At 37.8% G+C, this 16,663-nt stretch overlaps 1 protein-coding gene across 12 annotated transcripts in view; it reads right to left on the bottom strand.

Moving 5' to 3' along the window:
• Positions 1 to 7,957: 7,957 nt before the first annotated feature.
• Abca6 (ATP binding cassette subfamily A member 6) overlaps positions 7,958 to 16,663 on the bottom strand; it is a 57,021-nt gene continuing 48,315 nt past the window's right edge. For 10 of the 12 annotated variants that reach the window (XM_042702621.1, XM_042702615.1, XM_042702617.1 and 7 more), the window contains 9 exons: positions 15,753 to 15,844; positions 15,177 to 15,355; positions 14,398 to 14,473; positions 14,220 to 14,314; positions 12,575 to 12,694; positions 11,886 to 12,026; positions 10,727 to 10,806; positions 8,337 to 8,392; positions 7,958 to 8,202 (listed from right to left, as the gene is read on the bottom strand). In XM_042702621.1, coding sequence (XP_042558555.1) covers positions 8,104 to 8,202; positions 8,337 to 8,392; positions 10,727 to 10,806; positions 11,886 to 12,026; positions 12,575 to 12,694; positions 14,220 to 14,314; positions 14,398 to 14,473; positions 15,177 to 15,355; positions 15,753 to 15,844 — 938 coding nt within the window. In that variant the 3' untranslated portion in view covers positions 7,958 to 8,103. Of the gene's footprint in view, positions 8,203 to 8,336; positions 8,393 to 10,726; positions 10,807 to 11,885; positions 12,027 to 12,574; positions 12,695 to 14,219; positions 14,315 to 14,397; positions 14,474 to 15,176; positions 15,845 to 16,663 lie in introns of those variants that run through there. The other 2 variants (XM_042702625.1, XM_042702624.1) reach the window with 2 other exon arrangements.

Genomic DNA, 16,663 nt, shown 5'->3' with positions numbered 1-16,663 from the left:
TGAGATCTAGAATTTACAGTTCAAGGTCAGCCTAGTCAGAAAAATCCATGACACTCCATTTCCAAAATAACCAACAAAAAGCTGGGCTGGCAGTGTGGTTCAAGTGATAGAGCACTAATAGAGCAAACAAGCCAAGAAAAACAAGAGCTATCCTGTGAGGTCAAACCCCAATATCACCCCCCCACACACACACACACCCAATAAAGAAAGATCCAAATCTCCAGTACCATCAAAAATGATAAAAAAAATTCCAAAAGTTGAACGGCACTGATTTGATAGTAGAAATATTTATTTAGAAATCATTCACAGAACCTACTATGCTTAAGATATGCTGAAAGGATTTCCAGGGACTATTGCAGGCTGGACAAATGTTCTAATACTGCCAGGATCTGGTGGCTCATGTCCGTAATCCAAAATATAAAGTAGGCTGGGATCTGAGGATCTAGTTCAAACAAAAAATGTTCTACCACTGAATCAAACCCCTACCTCCACACTTCAAAAATCCACTCATGTACAGATGAAAGAAAATAAGCTTTACAGTATGAGTAACCTGTCCAAACTCATACTGATGAGAAGTAACAGAACCCCAGCCCAGCTTAGGATGTATGAGCTAAACTCACACATGCTATGTTGTCTGCCTTGTTTGTGTGTCTCTGTTCGTTAGATTCTGCTCACTTGTGTGTACACATTTTACAATATTCTTAGCCTTTTGTTTCATTTTTCAGCAATATTCTCCAGTGCTAGAAATTATATAAATTTGATGTGATGTACAACATATTATACTAAGAAAAAAATTCCTCTTAAGATCCTAGCTGGCTGTTTCTGTGGAGTACTTGTCACCCTGGCACAGTACACACATGTGCACTTCTAACATTTGGTGCCAAAGCCAAAGTTGATTTACAAGGAGAGGAGAAGGAAGCAGCCCCGCTGCCTGGGGAGGAAACTGAGATATGCTTGTATCCCGAGGGCTTTTCTCTTCTTGTTTTTCCTTCTTCCTCCATCTCAGCTGCACTGCTTGCATGTGGGTTTTTGTCAGATACTTTCCATAATTTTCTTTCTTAAAATAATTGTAATGAATTCTACTTGTAAATGAATGAATTTTTGGCTTGAAACATCCGTTTAAGATATATTCGAACATTATTTGCAAATCCACTTCTTGGGTATATTTTGGCCTCTCTCTCCTACCTGCCTATACCATGCCTTGTTTTAAGCGGTGTAGTCAGGTGCCAGTGGCTCACACCTGTAACCCTAGCTACTCACAAGGCTGAGATCTCAGGATCCTGGTTTGAAGGCAGCTGGGACAGGAAAAACCTATAAGACTTTTATCTCTATTTAGCCACAGAAAAGCCAGCAGTTTTTGCTGTGGCTCAAATGGTAGAGTGCTATACTTAAGGGGAAAAAACTAAAGAAAAGCTCAGGGAAAGTGTGCAGGATATAAGTTCAAACCCCGGGACTGGCACACACACACACACACACACACACACACACAAGTAGAGTTGTATTTGTGCTTATTCCCAGTTTTCTAGTTTCCACCAAGGAAATGTAAATATTTAGCATAACGTTTTATTTTAGTCTTCTCTTTAAGCAATCCTGTTGTTTTCCATTTCTATACTGATACTTTGTTCCTTTGCTTTTCAAGTCCCCCTCCCTCCCTTTTTAAATCCCAGTTCTTGTTTAGAAAATTCCAGATCTTAATTTTCATCTACTAGTGATTGTTCTTAAATGGTAACAAACACATATGAACCTATATGAATTTGGTAGGGTGAAAACTCAGCCTCTATATCTCTACCTCTTTATGCATACTTCTTGTACTTCACAAGGATGTTTTTAGCATATTTCAACTTGAACTTGGTCCACTTCTTACTAAGATAGCAGCAGAACTTTAGTTTTCTTCATCTGAGAGATCCACAGAAAGTACTGGCATCCTAGAATTTAAAAGTGTAGACCTTGAGAGAAAGAGAGGATGTGGCATCTTTAGGCCAGTACCTAGCAGTGAGGGACTGCTCGGTGAATGTTAGTCTATAGTCTTGCCAAAACTAGACAACTTGAGTTTTGCTGGTCTAATTGGTAAAAAAAAAAAATATTGCCAACAACTTACATACATTTTTAATTATTGTGATATCAAGCATGTTTTTGTATAATTGTTGGTCATTTAAAATGTGGGAAGTGGGCTGGGAAGTTGGCTCAGTGATAGAGCGCTTGCCTTGCATGCCTGAGGCCCTGGGTTCGATTCCTCAGCATCACATAAGCAAAAAGAAAAAAGCCGGAAGTGGCGCTGTGGCTCAAGTGGTAGAGTGCTAGCCTTGAGTTGAAGAGCTGAGGGACAACGCCCAGGCCCAGAGTTCAGGCCAACGACCGTACCCAAAAAAATAAATAAAATAAAATAAAATTTGGGAAGTATAATAAATCTGTCCCTGCCCTAGAAGTCATATCTTTGTCTCCTGAATAACTGGAAGTACAGGTGAGCTCTACCCTGCCCCGCTTTCCATAAACATACTTTTCTCTACCTACATATATTTTTTGTTGGTGGTGTTATTCAGTCATACTACTCTTCTTTTTGGTCTTGTCTGAGAGTGTCTTACTTTTTTTAACAGTCCTTGGGCTTGAACTCTGGGCTTGGGTACTGTTATTAAGCTTCTTTTCTTCAAAGCTTGCTCTCTACCACTGAAGCCACAGCTCCACTTCCAGATTTTCTGAGTAGTTTATTGGAGATAGAGAGTTGCACAGACTTTCTTGCCTGGACTGGCTTTTAACCATGCTCCTCAGATTTCAGCCTCCTGAGTAGCTAGGATTACAGGTGTGAGCCATCAGAGCCTAGTTTCTTTCTTTCTTTCTTTTAGACATCTTTTATTGTTACAAAGTATCATCTTGTACAAGAAGTTTCTTTTTTTTTTTGGTCCAGTCGTGGGCCTGAACTCTGGGCCTGGGCGCTGTCCCTCAGCTCTTCAGCTCAAGGCTAGCGCTCTACCACTTGAGCCACAGCGCCACTTCCGGCTTTTTTTTTCTGCTTATGTGGTGTTGAGGAATCAAACCCAGGGCCTCATGCATGCAAGGCAAGTGCTCTACCACTGAGCCACCTTCCCAGCCAAGAAGTTTCTTTTAAAAATAACACTTAAACATTTTATTTGTGTTTAATAGGGATACAGGTTGACCCATTGTAACAATGAGATGTACAAGACACTGTGAACTTCACAATTTAGAGGCGAGGGTAGTTGTGGAAGTGGGAGGGAAGGGATAGTACAGGATAAACAAAGGAGGAGGCAACAATGCTTGATAAGAAATGTACCCATTACCTTGCTCATGTAACTGTAACCCCTCTGTACAGTATTTTCATAATAAACATACACATACACACACACAAACACACACACACACACACACACACACACACACACACATTAAGAACCCTGACATTTGAAGCAGATACTCTTTCACTTCCAAGTATAATCAATTCACACATATATCTGTACCTAGAGGTGACTGCCCTCAGACTCATATGAACATCTTTAAAATAAAAACACTGAACCTTGGGGAAAAAAAAACACTTAATTGGCTTGTCTCACATCTATTTTTACTGATAAGAATGCTTGTATAGCTTTGGCGCTGATTTGAGGTATTTTGTTTTACTCACTACACTATATTAGGGTTCTTCTTTAACTACAAGATATGAAATTCATCACAATATATTCAGGTCTAAGTGTTGCTTTGGCTTTTCTCCTGTATAACACTTTGTGATCAACTGTAATGAAAGAGATTGAGACTTAAAAAAAATTATTGTAAAGATGCTGTACAGGGGGGTTAATAAAAAAATTATTGTAAAGATGCTGTACAGAGGGGTTACAGTTACACGAGTAAGGCAGTGAGTACATTTCTTGTCGAGCATTGTCACCCCGTGCCTTGTTGCTCTTCCACTTCCCTTCTTCAGAGACTTTTTTAAGCTCTGGAATATTTTCAGTTAATACTTCTGTTAGATAGTAAATATCCTAATCTTCCTCTTTTTTTCTCTCCTGGAAGTATATTGGATAATGGCCATGTTGGGTAAGTATCTTTTGCTTGTGTGCCATTTTGAAATGAGAAAATTGTCCTATTTCATATCACATATAAGCAATCTTTTTGATCATTTTTCTTACTTTCCCTCATTGCTCTTTGAACAGTATCTAGTTTGCTTCAAGGAAGTGTAAGCGTCCTTCTCACCTGGTCTCAGCTCTTTTTCCATTGATCTCTTGCTCCATTCATGGTCCCATCTCTAAAGCCAGCCATTGCTTAGACATGGATTTTTTAAAGCCAATTCCCTGCCCCTCTGCTCCCATTTGCCTGTCTTTCCTCTCCTAGAAGGAATCCCAACCCTGAAATTCCCTTCCCTGAATGACGTATTTTATTGTCCAAGTTCCTACAGGATCTTCAGACTTCAGCTCTGACCTCTACTTTCCCCAGAATCCTTCCTCATGTTATTCTCTAGGTCCTTCCATCCCATACACCCCACTGCATTTCAAACTAGCTATACTTCTCTCTCATCCATCACATTATGCAAACAGCCAATAGAAAAGTGCTCCTGAGCTCCTCATAGAGCCTGAAACATAAAAGATGCTCAATGCACACGTTCTGGGTTTTAACTGTACAATAATAATCTGGGCTGGAGAAAGAAGCAAAAGAAAAAAAAACATTATTTATTTTTCTCTGGGAACTAGAGAGTAAAATTACATGGTAGCCAAATGAGTTGCTTGGCCAAGAGGTTTGTTATTTTTCTTTTGTTGTGATGACTTTTAGAAGGGGAAGTGAGAAAGGAAATGTTGAAAGCCCAAGATTAACCAAACAACAGATGGAGTGCTGCTTTTTTTGAAATGGGTGAGGATAAGAAGGGCTTGAATCAAAAAGGAGTATATCCTTGAGAAGGAGAAAGGATAGTTTTGTTCTGCCAGGAGAGAGATAATAGTGCCAGTGAAATCTGGAAAGTTTAAATGGAGTGAGATTTAAAGCCAAAGTTTTACCTTTGACAGTATTTATACATGTGTGAATAAGAACCTCAAGATAGGGACACAGAGGGGTCTTTTTCTTTGTTGCTGTTGTTTTTAATGTACCATGTGATTATTTTTTGTTTCTTTTGAATGTTCTTCCCCCATGGTAAATCCCTGTTGTCACTGTATTTGATTCTGGTGCCCTGCATCTTGTATATACATTTTCCTAATTTGGGGAGTGCAAGGGAAATAACAAAATGCTGAAACAAGGATATGACAATGAGACTTACAAGACACTATGTTGAAAATGAACTTTACAACTTGGAGGGGGGAGGGAGGAGTTGGGAAAGTGGGAAGGGAAGGGATAGTAGGGGAAAAACAAAAGAGGGTGTAACAATGCTCAATGGGAAATGTACTCATTACCTTACTCATGTAACTGTAACCCCTCTGTACAGTATCTTTACAATAAAAAAAATAAAAAATGAATTTTAAAGAGTAGCTCATCAACACATGTGCTAAACAACTGAAACAGTGTTAAGATTCTAAAAGAGAAAAAAGGAGAATGAAGAATTTCCTTAGGTCAGGAACTTTCAAGTCTTGCTGATGTACGTAATGCTACTTATAGCCAATGGAAATTTTTTGAAGTTTATCTCTGAATTTGATGGCTCAAAATAACATTTTAAAAAGTCATTTGCCATTCATTAATTGAAATCATTAATGGAGTAGAATCATTAAGGCATCAGTATCTACTGAAGCCAATAACAAATGAAAGATTTAAATACTTGGTAAAAAAAAATGACTAAAATGAGGTGATGTAGACTCAGTGAACTATGTTCACTGCAGAATTATTTACCATACCCAAGACATGGAATTAACCCAGATACCCCTCAGTGGAAGAATGAATCAAGAAAATGTGGCATATATACACAATGGAATTCCATGCTTCCATCAGAAAGAATGACATCTCCCCATTCATAAGGAAATGGAAAGACTTGAGAAAAAAATCATGTTAAGTGAAGCAAGCCAGACCCAAAGAAACACAGGCTGCCTAGTTTCCCTCATTTCTAATAATTAGTATATGTCTAGGATAGTTCTAGCAGAGGATCACAGTAGTTTAATAGCTATGTACATATGACCTGATAAAATGATGCTAATTGAAATGGACTATAAGAAGTTTTGTTCTTAGTATACCATATTCAGTTACTTCTTTTTCCTTTGGTTTACCCTCTGTTGTCACTGTTGTTTATTTCAGTACTCTTTGTAATGTATATAAGTTTATCTGTTTGGGGGATGGGGAGGAGGAACGGGAATCACAGAAATGGTGAGACAAAGGGTAAAGGGTGAACCAATACAATCGTGATACTCACAAGACACTATGTTGGAAATGAACTTTACAACTTTGAGGGGAGGGGAGTCAGGGCAGGAGGATAGCAGAAGAGAATGAAGGAGGGGTTAAAAATGTTCGACAAGAATTATACTCATTTCCTTACTTCTATAGTTATAACCCCTTTGTATATCACCTTCACAGTTAAAACGAAAAGTTTTCAATCATACCACACCTTGACTCACACCTTCAGTCCTAGCCACTTAGGAGGGATCTGAGAATCAAAGGTTTAAGCAAGCTTAGATAGACAAATCTGTAGGTCTCTTATCTCCAATAAACTAACCAAAAAAAAAAAAAAAAACAGAACCAGGTGTGGTTCAACTGATAAAATATTACATGAGTATAAAAAGCCAAGTATGAATGAATATATGGCCCTGAGTTCAAACCTCGTTACTGCCTCCCTCTGAATTTTTTTTGAATATTGGAGTACAGATTTCAAAACTAAAATATTTGAAAATTTAGATTCACTTTGTTAAATTTGTTGTCAAATTGTACTCAATTTGTGTATCTACAATATACAGTTAAATAATCATAGAAAAAGCTTATAAGAAGTTAAAAAAAAACAATTCATGAACAAAAAATACAAATAAAAGAAAATCTAAACATCTAATGCAGCAATCTTACAAGAGATTGAAAGTACATTAAAATAATTCTATGTCAATATATACATGTAAAACTGCAAAAATGAATTAAAGTGATTTTTATTTAATTTTATTTTTTAACATTAAACAAATATTCTGTAGTCAACATAAAAAGGTTTGGGGGAATTTTGTTTTTGTTTGGTTGTTCTATGTTTGGGTTTTTTTTTATGCCAGCACTGGGGACCTTACACTGTCCCATAGCTTTTTCCAACAAGGATGGTGCTCTACCACTTGAGATATAGCTCTGCCTCTGGCTTTTTGTTAGTTAATTGGAGATAGGAATCACTGGTGTTTGTCTGCCTGGGTTGGCTTTGAACCTTAATCCTCAGATCTCAGCCTCCTGAGAAACTAAGATCACAGGTGTGAGTCATCAACGTCTGGATCATAAAAGGTCTCCTTAAGTAATAAAGCATTTAAGAAACAAATGGAGAAGGAATCTTCTTGTAAAGTTGCTGGTGATACTCTAAATGAAATAGTTAATTTTTAAGGAAAGAATAACAAAATCAAATGGTCATAACAAAAGGCATGTATGTATACCATATACACAAATAAACACACAAATATTAGGGGCATAATCTTAAAATAGTAGCAACAGAAAATCATTGATGAGGAGATGGGGAGCATAAGAACTTAATATCAGAATTCAAAACTTTTTAATCCTAACAAACATTACTGTGACCTCCTTCATTTCCAAAAGATTTATTTGCTCTTCTTTTCCCAGAGATGTGCCTGTGCATTGGTGAGTCCAAAGGCCTCCTGACCCTCTGGATGCCAGCACAATCTCTGGCAAGCTCTCAGGGAGAGAATTTTGAGTTGTACTTGTATATCAAAGAAAACCCTCATATGCAATGGTATAAAGTAGCTGCATGGCCTCTGGTTATTGAATATGTTTGTCCTCATGTATTTCAGCAAATGAATTTTTTGTTAAGCGATTAGAAAAAATGATATTTCAAAAAAAGAGTCTAAACTTGTAGTTTTTTTCATAATGATCAATGTCTGGCTTTATTGGTTAAACCTAAAATATATGTTTGATATTAATGTTAGCTGATCTATTTAATTATACACACTTCAAGGTTACATAAATGTAATTTTATAGGAACAAAAAATTATTTGGCTTGAGGTTTTAAGGTTCATCTGAATGAGAAAGGTGTTTCCATCTCATGGTTTTATCAGGTTCTTCAATACTTTCCAGCTCTTGCTCCTTAGAAAGTTCTAAGAATACCTAAGTAGGAGGAAAAGAAGGAGGAAAATAATTATCAGCGCTTTGGATGTCTTCCAAATGAACAAGAGAAAATGCACCAGTTGCCTTCAGGTAAAATTTTCAAGAATGATACAAAGTCAAACAAGCTGACTTACCTTTTCCAGTGTGCACTGAGAGAGGCTATATTCTTCCAGGTTAAAATTTTGTTTCACTGGGAGAAAAAGAGTAGGTGCATATGCTCATGATTCATTACCAAGCATTTTTTCAGTCATATAAACTAAGAACGCAAATCATTAGTATAATATAAACAGAAGTTCAATTTAATAAAAACAAATGCTGGTCAGACAGAAAAATAAAATAGTCATAGAAAATTAACATAAATATATTAAATTCATATTGACATTAGGATTTTCTCACTATATTTTGATAACGTGCTGTGCTATTTGGTGTGTGTCAGGGAGATATATTTCTTCCATAAGGAACTGTACCAACAATTTTAATATTCTTATTTATTTATTTTGGTTGGTCGTGGGGCTTGAAGTCTGGGCTTGGGCGCTGTCCCTGCACTCTTCAGCTCAAGGAGAGCGCTCTACTGCTTGAGCCACATCGCCACTTCTAGTGGTTAATTGGAGATAAGAGTCTCATGGACTTTCCTGCCCCGGCTGGCTTTGAACTCTGATCCTCAGATCTCAGCCTCCTGAGTAGCTAGGATTACAGGTGTGAGCCACCGGCGCCCAGCTTAATTTTAATATTCTTATGCATGAGGAAGATTTCAGTCTCATTTCATGTTCTTTCTTATTACTTTCAGCAGATTCATGGGTGGGTTTTGATAATAGGGCTTGTTTTTAAAGCAGCCAATAGGAAACTGTGGACTACAGAACTTGAAGATGGCAGAATACACTGATTTTAAATCAAAGCCTGCCTGACAACTAAATGGGAGGAAAGGGTTACAAAAGAATGAGAAGATAAGGATGGGACAGAAAATCTTTGGCATCACAAACTTACAGGAATCAGAAAAGAGACCCACCAATCAGAAAGCCATCCAATTCTCACTAACCCAAGGTCAAGTGCTGTAAGGAATGACAGCCAAGAAAGATGAGATGGGCTAAAGTGCTATTTCCTATGGTACATCTGTGCCATGTGCTCTCTTTCTCTGCCATATTTCTCTTCTAACATCTTTATTTATGTTGGTATCTTGCCTGAATTTTTCTCTTGCCAGACACAAGGAACAAGGTTGTTTAGCCACCCTAAATTTTCACGTAAAATATTTGTTATATTGGCTGGGAAGTTGGAGATTATCTCCTGGTATGGACTCATGGAAAGGGTATAGTATCCAGGCTCTGATGGGCATTCCCACAAGGATATTTGCATGACCTTTATAATTAGATTCTCATTTTCCATTTATACACTGAATCTCCTATGTGGAAGGACCTCTTAAATACTAGGGATAGAATATCAGCAAAGGAACTGCCAATAGCTTCAACCTTTGTGTCCACATTACAGAGGAAAAAAATGGGCATCAACTCTGTAATCACTTAAATATATAATAAGGGAAATACCAACAGTGGCTATAGAGAGAAAAATAAAGCATGTAGAAATGAGTTCCTCCCCCCACCTCTATCTAGTCAAGGTAATGGTAATAAGGGGATGTTTGAACAACAACCTAAAATATTGAACAAATAGAACAAGTAGGCTGTCTGTTTTGGAAGATTTTCAGAAATCTTTGCAAGTGCAAAGTCTGAGACAGGGACTTGTGGGTCTTGAGAAATTTGGGGAAAACCAGGAAGTTAACTGGCTAGAGTAGAAGGAGCAAAGCAAAGACTACATACTATTTCAAAACTCCTGGGCAAGGCACTGTTCTGGACACTTGACAATTTTAACCCTTTAATTCTCCTAGTAATTTGACCAAGACGACACTGATACTATCCCTCATTGCAGAAAGGTGGCATCTAGATATTCCGGGATTAGGTAACCAGCTAGTGTGCAGCAACGCTGGAGTAGGAACAAAATAAGATTGGCTCTAAAGCCTGAGCTCTTCACTACCACATGGGGCTGAAAAAATACTCATTGATGGAGGGATGATCCAGATGAAAGCAGAAAGATGCTGACCAAAGAGAGAGTGGACAATTTCAGGTAGCAAGCAGAGTTATGCACAAGCAGAGAATGGCCTTAATTATCACTTAAAATAACAGGAAAGCCAAATACACTGGCACAGATACTAGAAGATTGAAGGATAAGCAGAAGTTATTTCTATTGTTTTTTTATTTTACTAGTAAATATAAAGTGATATCAACTGATGGAGGAAGTGGGAAGGAGGTAGACATGTAAGGGAAGAATAGGAGGAGCAGAGTCATATTTCAAGGTTCACTCGCCTTGAGCTGAAGAGCTGAGGGACAGCGCCAGGCCCAGAGTTCAAGCCCCACGACCAACCAATATATATATGTATATATATATATATATATATTAGGCAGTTATGTCCCATTAAATGATTTATCCAAATACAAACTGACACCTCAAAAGTTTTGTTTAAAATAGTCATCCTTACCTGCTTCTAATTTGTGAAAGGCCTTAGATAAAGGGTAAACATCAGCTACAGGCAGCTTATAGGTCAATAAACAGGGGTACCTAGAAACAGAAGCATGTCATACTCAACTCTGCATTTCCCAGGGTGAAGATGAGCATAAAAATAAATATGACAATATCAATTGCCTTTTTAAAATAAAATTTGATACAAACTAATGTATAGCTTAAATATGAGACCAAATTATCCACTAGTGGAAAACATATTACAAGACTTTTGGTTACTAGTTGTCTCAGACGTTTCTAGCAATGATATAGTGTGAGTACTTTTAAGTTCAGCTTGTGCAAACCATTTACTTATTGTAAACAGACATTGTATACGATTCTCTTTGATTAGCTCAAATTTGATTAGTTCTAATTAGTTCAGAATTGAACTAATCTCAAATAAGAATTCAATCTTGAGAGAAAAAAGCTAATTTGTAAGAGATATGAGGTGAGGGGGATGGGAAAAAACAATAGAGGAAGAACTTGGAAGACTTAAAAAACTTCTCTGGCTCTAAGAGCCAGAAGTATTGATTTATAAATCTCATTTGCCTGTGCTACTTCTGCCTGTACCAATTCATGCTCTATTCTTATATCAATCCAAATAATAGCTCTTCCAGGTGGCCATAAGACTAATCAGAGCTGCAAGACTGGCTTCTCTTCAGAGCAGGATTGTGTTTTGTGTACTGACATATACCATAGATATCTATTAAATTTATATTGTGCTAAAATAGAAATAGTAATCTTTATGCCTCATTTTGCTGATGTACTTATCCTTCTAAGGAATTGTAAAGTCAGTACATGTTTCCATCTTCTTGCTCTCCCTCTGGTAATGCAGACTTATATAAATGAACACATATTGTGTACACACACACACGGACACACACACAAGTCCTTGTTATGCCCCATTTGAAGCAGGTGAATTCCATTAAGTGGAGACCCTTTATCTCAATTGATGTTTGTTTCCTGTATTGGTGGGACAGGGGTGAGATCATAGCTTTTTGGGTAGCTCACAAATTCCTTATAATCTAGAGAAATCAACAACTCACTTTTTGAGGTCGGAAGTATTTTTCACAGAACAAAGGAGAATCCACAATGTGTCAAAGCATCCTTCCCTCTCTGCAGTCAAAAGTTCTTTTTACCTTTCTTGTTTTGCAGCCTGTGGGAAAAGCTTCACAATCTCCATGTGGACTGATGGTACTTGAGTAGCCTCCTTCACTTTTACTTCTAGAATGTACTCCTTGCCAAATTTCCTTTTCAGGTGTGGGATGGTGCCGATGCATCTATGAGCAAGATGAAGAACATGAAAGAAAAAAATACTGTCCTTAATATTTGTTTTGGCAGTACTGAGGTTTTTTTTTATGAACTTAAGACCTCAAACTTGCTAGGCAGGCTCTCTAGCACTTCAGCCACAACCCCAACCCTTTAAGCTCTTCATATTTTTCAAATTGGGTCTCAAGTTTTGTGTAGGTGGCCTGGATTATAACCCTCTTGTTTATATTTCCTGAATAGTTGGGATGGTAGGGACTTGTCACCAAGCCTAGTTTTTAATTGGTAGAAATGAAATCTTGTGAACTCTTTGCCAAGGCTGGCTTTGAACCATCATCCTTCTGATGTCCACCTCCCACATAGCTAAGATTATTGGTGTGAATCACCACTCCTGGCTTCTCCTTACTTTTTTTGGTACTATTCTTTAATTTCCAAGGAGGTAGGAGAGTATCAGTAAAGAAGCCAAAAAAAAAAAAAAAGGTGCTAGATGCTCATAGTGAGTTGCTTTTTCCTCCAGAGTTTCATTTTTGGTGCAACATAAGCATTCTGGAGAGACACCCACCTCAGCTTTCCAGAAACCATGATGGCCACCCGGTCACAGAGAGCCTCAGCCTCAGTCAGGTTGTGGGTAGTCAGGAGAATACATTGTTCTGTGGTTTTAACAGCTGTCCGAATAGTCTGCCTGAAGTGAGTTGAGAAATGAATAGCATGCAAAATAAAAAAGTGCAGAACAACAATAAGAGAGGGGGGTGGGAATTTCATATATAAAATAATTTGTGAGTCATGTACAGACTTTAATTCAAAAATCAAAGACTTTTTGGTAATGTGAAAAAAGGTTCCAGTATTTTTCAGATGAACGAATGGCACTGTATTTGGTTAAGTAGACGCTTTTGGAAATATTCATTGAAATATGTATTTCCTTCAAAACAATTAGAAAACAAGAAAGGAAGTGGATGGAGATATAGATATGGATGGTCTTCTTAGTGATGGCTCTTAGAACTAAGTGATGAGCATAATGAATTAATAAATGATCTTTCTATTTTTACATGAACTTCCACAACAAAGATTCTCTTTAAACTGGAAAAAACACTGAATGGTCACTAATTCACAACTGGATTTAAGATGTTATTAGTCCAAAGAGTAATTCAGACATAAGAATTTGGAATCTGTTGAATTGGGTAAATATTTTTGGCAAATAAAAGGGGGAGAAAGAAATTGGGATGTTACATCAGCAAGTTAACATTCTTTAGGAATACAAGAAGAAAATGAAGAGTTGTAGATATCTCAGTCACAAAAGAAGCAAAGTTAATACCTAAAATACCTAAAAAATTCCTGCAAAATCCTTAAGAGTAGTTTTTAAACCTAAGTACTAGAGGAATGTGATAAGGATTAGATCATTATCTGTTAAATTTTTGTTTAATATTAATTACTTCAACTATAGTCTGGATCTTAATATCTCCTAAAGACCCATGTGTTAAAAGACTTGGTCTCTAGGGTGGTGGTTCTTTTAAGAGGTGGGTCCTAATGGGAGGTCTTTAGGTCACTTTGGGGCAGATGCTACAAGACTGTGGGACCACGAGTCCTCACTAGTTTGATCTCTGGCTTATGAAGGGACCTGTTTTGCTCTGCTGTGTGCTGCTGCCATGATGTGCTTGCCTTGCCACAGGCTCAAAACAACAGCACCATTGAACATGAACTAAATGAACCTTTCCTCTTTGTAAGTTGATGGTCTCAGTGATTTGTTATACCAGTAGCTGATGGAATGACTGTCACAGTGACAAGATATCCGTAAGAATCAACCTAAAAGAAGGAATACTTTATTTTGGCCCATAATTCTAGAGGCTAAAGGACATGGTTAGTTGATTACATCACATGGGCTGTGTTAAAGCAGAACTCCATGTTGGCGAGCATGTGGGTGATAGCCAAGAAACAAGAAGAAAGAGAAGAGGACCCAGAATCCCAATATCCTTCAAGGGTTATCTCTCCATCTGACCTCACTTCCCCACACTAGGCCCCAAACTTTCTACCATCACTCAAAAGCACCACATTCTAGGGATAGTCAAAAACCAACTAGAGCAGCTGATTAACACAATCTGTACTGAATCAAGAACCAATGGGTTTGATGACTGGTATTCCAAAATCAGTTTATGGATGTAACTTCCCATAATGTTGATACTCAAGGGTCTGAGGATTCCTACAATACTCACCACATTTGTTGCTGCTCTGTTAGATCTATGCCAATTGAAGGTTCATCCAGAAGCAGGATAGGTGAATCTCCCAAGATACTCAGCACAAAACACAGCTGTAATGAACAGAAATGCCCCTGTTTGCTTCAGGGGCATTTCTGAGGCCAGCCTTCAGACAAGTATCAAGTAGAACACATACCTTTCTTGCGGCCCCAGTAGCCAATTTCTGCACTGGAACATTCAGCTGATCATGTAGCCTGAAATCATTCACTAATCTGATTTTTTTAAAAAAATAACAGGATGAGAATACCAGGTTAATAGAGGATTTTTTGTAAATGCAAGCATATATAACTATAACAGCACCGAAAGGAAGCTTGGAAGTATTTTCCCAAATTCTATGTCATGACGAAAGAAAAATAACTATTTTGTAACACGACATATTTTTCATCTAATAGAAAGGTTTTAAAGAAGCTAGGCACTGGTGGCTCATGCCTTTATTCCTAGCTACTCCGGAGGCCAAGATATGAGGGGATCACTGTACAAAGCCAATCAGGGCAAGAAAGTTCATGAGACTCTTCACTCAAACTAACTACCAGAAAACTGGAAGTGTAGCTGTGGGTCAGTGGTTTTGTGTATCCAGCCAGACTCTCAGTTCAAGTCTCATGACCAACAACAACAAAAAAGCTTCCAAGAAAAGTCTGAATTCTGAATTAGAAAGTGAAAATGGTGATTCCATTTCCAGATAATCTTTCACTAGAAAAAATAAATGATTATTCATTCATAATTATATTCTCTTATTCCTTGTCAGCTATTTTAAACATTAACTCTGTAAGCCTCCTCATCCAGGATGCTGTTCTACCATCCATGTTCTACCACTAATGTTCCCTTCTCAGCCTCCCATTCACAGAGATTCATCATCAATCGAACAAGGCACCCTGCTTCTGCACACAAAGGGACTACAGGACCTCCCTGCCATACCGTGAAATGGCAATGGCAGCCTCCCCTTTCTGCAGTCCTTTTACAGCGGCATACACCTCCAGGTGATCTTTCGTCGTCAGGAGTGGCCACAGCACGTTCTCCTGAGGACAGTAGCCCAGGAAGCTGACTGTGTTATTTCCCTGGTCACCTGCGACGGACCTGAATCCTTTCAGTTCCACCTACAAAATGAAAAGGCTTTAGAAAGATGTTTGACCTTTTCTCCAGATGCACAATTTATCATGAAACTGACCTGCAGCTGGTAAGTACCTCAATGTTACATCAAAAGCACAGGCTGGAAATTGCTGTATATTTATTACAGAAGACAATGTAATCTACTGATATAGGGTTTCTCCCTTCAAGTAGTTCCTGAAAAGATCTGATGAACAAAAGGTACTTGGCATCTGATGACATTTCAACTCCTTTTATCAACGATTACATGCCCAGCAAAATCAATAAAAGAGGAAAAACATTTGTATAAAGACCAAAGGAAGTACAACCTTATACAGATGGATAGTCTTTGTATTTATCATGAATTTCTACTTGAGAAATGGAAGCCCTTTGTTTTCTTTTTATTACCTCTCCAGCTGTTGGCTTTGTGATCCCAGCAATCATCCTAATGGAGGAAGATTTACCAGCCCCATTGGGTCCTAGCAATCCCAAAATTTCACCTGAAAGGAAAAAAATCAGAATCTCAGTATTACAAGTAAAAATACTGATTTACATAAATTTACTTCTTGCATGGAATCTGAAGATTTCTTCTCTGTGCCCATGTCTGAGAATGTCATTTTCAAATTCATAATGTGTAATGGACTTCATGTCATGGAAATATATTCTTAAGTCTTTATAACTTAATAAAATACTGGCAAAAGACATACAAATTTGATGCCAAGAGATCATGAGATTTCTTGCTTCATCTAGAAATGTACCCATGTTTTCTCTAGTAGGCGACTCCTGCACTGAATATATAAGTAAGTGATCCTGAACTTCAGAAATCAGAAACATTCACCCCCAGATTCAACCACCTGTGCTAAAACTACTATGACTTTTCACCTAACTGATATAACCGACCCCCTTTCCAAATTCATGAGTAGCCAATGTGTGATCTTTTCAAAATCTTAGCTAAAAGATGTCACAAGTCCTCTACTCCCAATGGCATTCCACCACCTTGGTATATAAACTATGTATTTTTTATTGTTTAAAATTGTTTAAATCTGTATATAATCTAGCCTGCCTTCCTCTTTGGTTTTATCCATTCCATTCAAAGGCACATCCATTAGACTCTTTTTTTTTTTGAGATCCAAATACTCCAGAAGTGTTGCTATGCTCACTGAGATTCCTCCTTGAGTGCCCTTGATTCTTAGGGTGCTCATGTAGCTAGCACTTTATTTTCACCCACATCTAGACTTCTATGGCACTGTTCAAAAACACCCTGTCTAGACTCTGACCAAACAGCTGCAAGTCATTTATGTCACTTCTTATATTTCAAT

Source organism: Dipodomys spectabilis, unplaced genomic scaffold (assembly GCF_019054845.1).
Source record: "Dipodomys spectabilis isolate Male_0828 unplaced genomic scaffold, ASM1905484v1 ptg000329l, whole genome shotgun sequence".
Classification (NCBI taxonomy): domain Eukaryota; kingdom Metazoa; phylum Chordata; class Mammalia; order Rodentia; family Heteromyidae; genus Dipodomys; species Dipodomys spectabilis.
The sequence above is the reverse complement of the archived record's forward strand: the minus strand, read 5'-3'. Positions and strand labels throughout refer to the sequence as shown.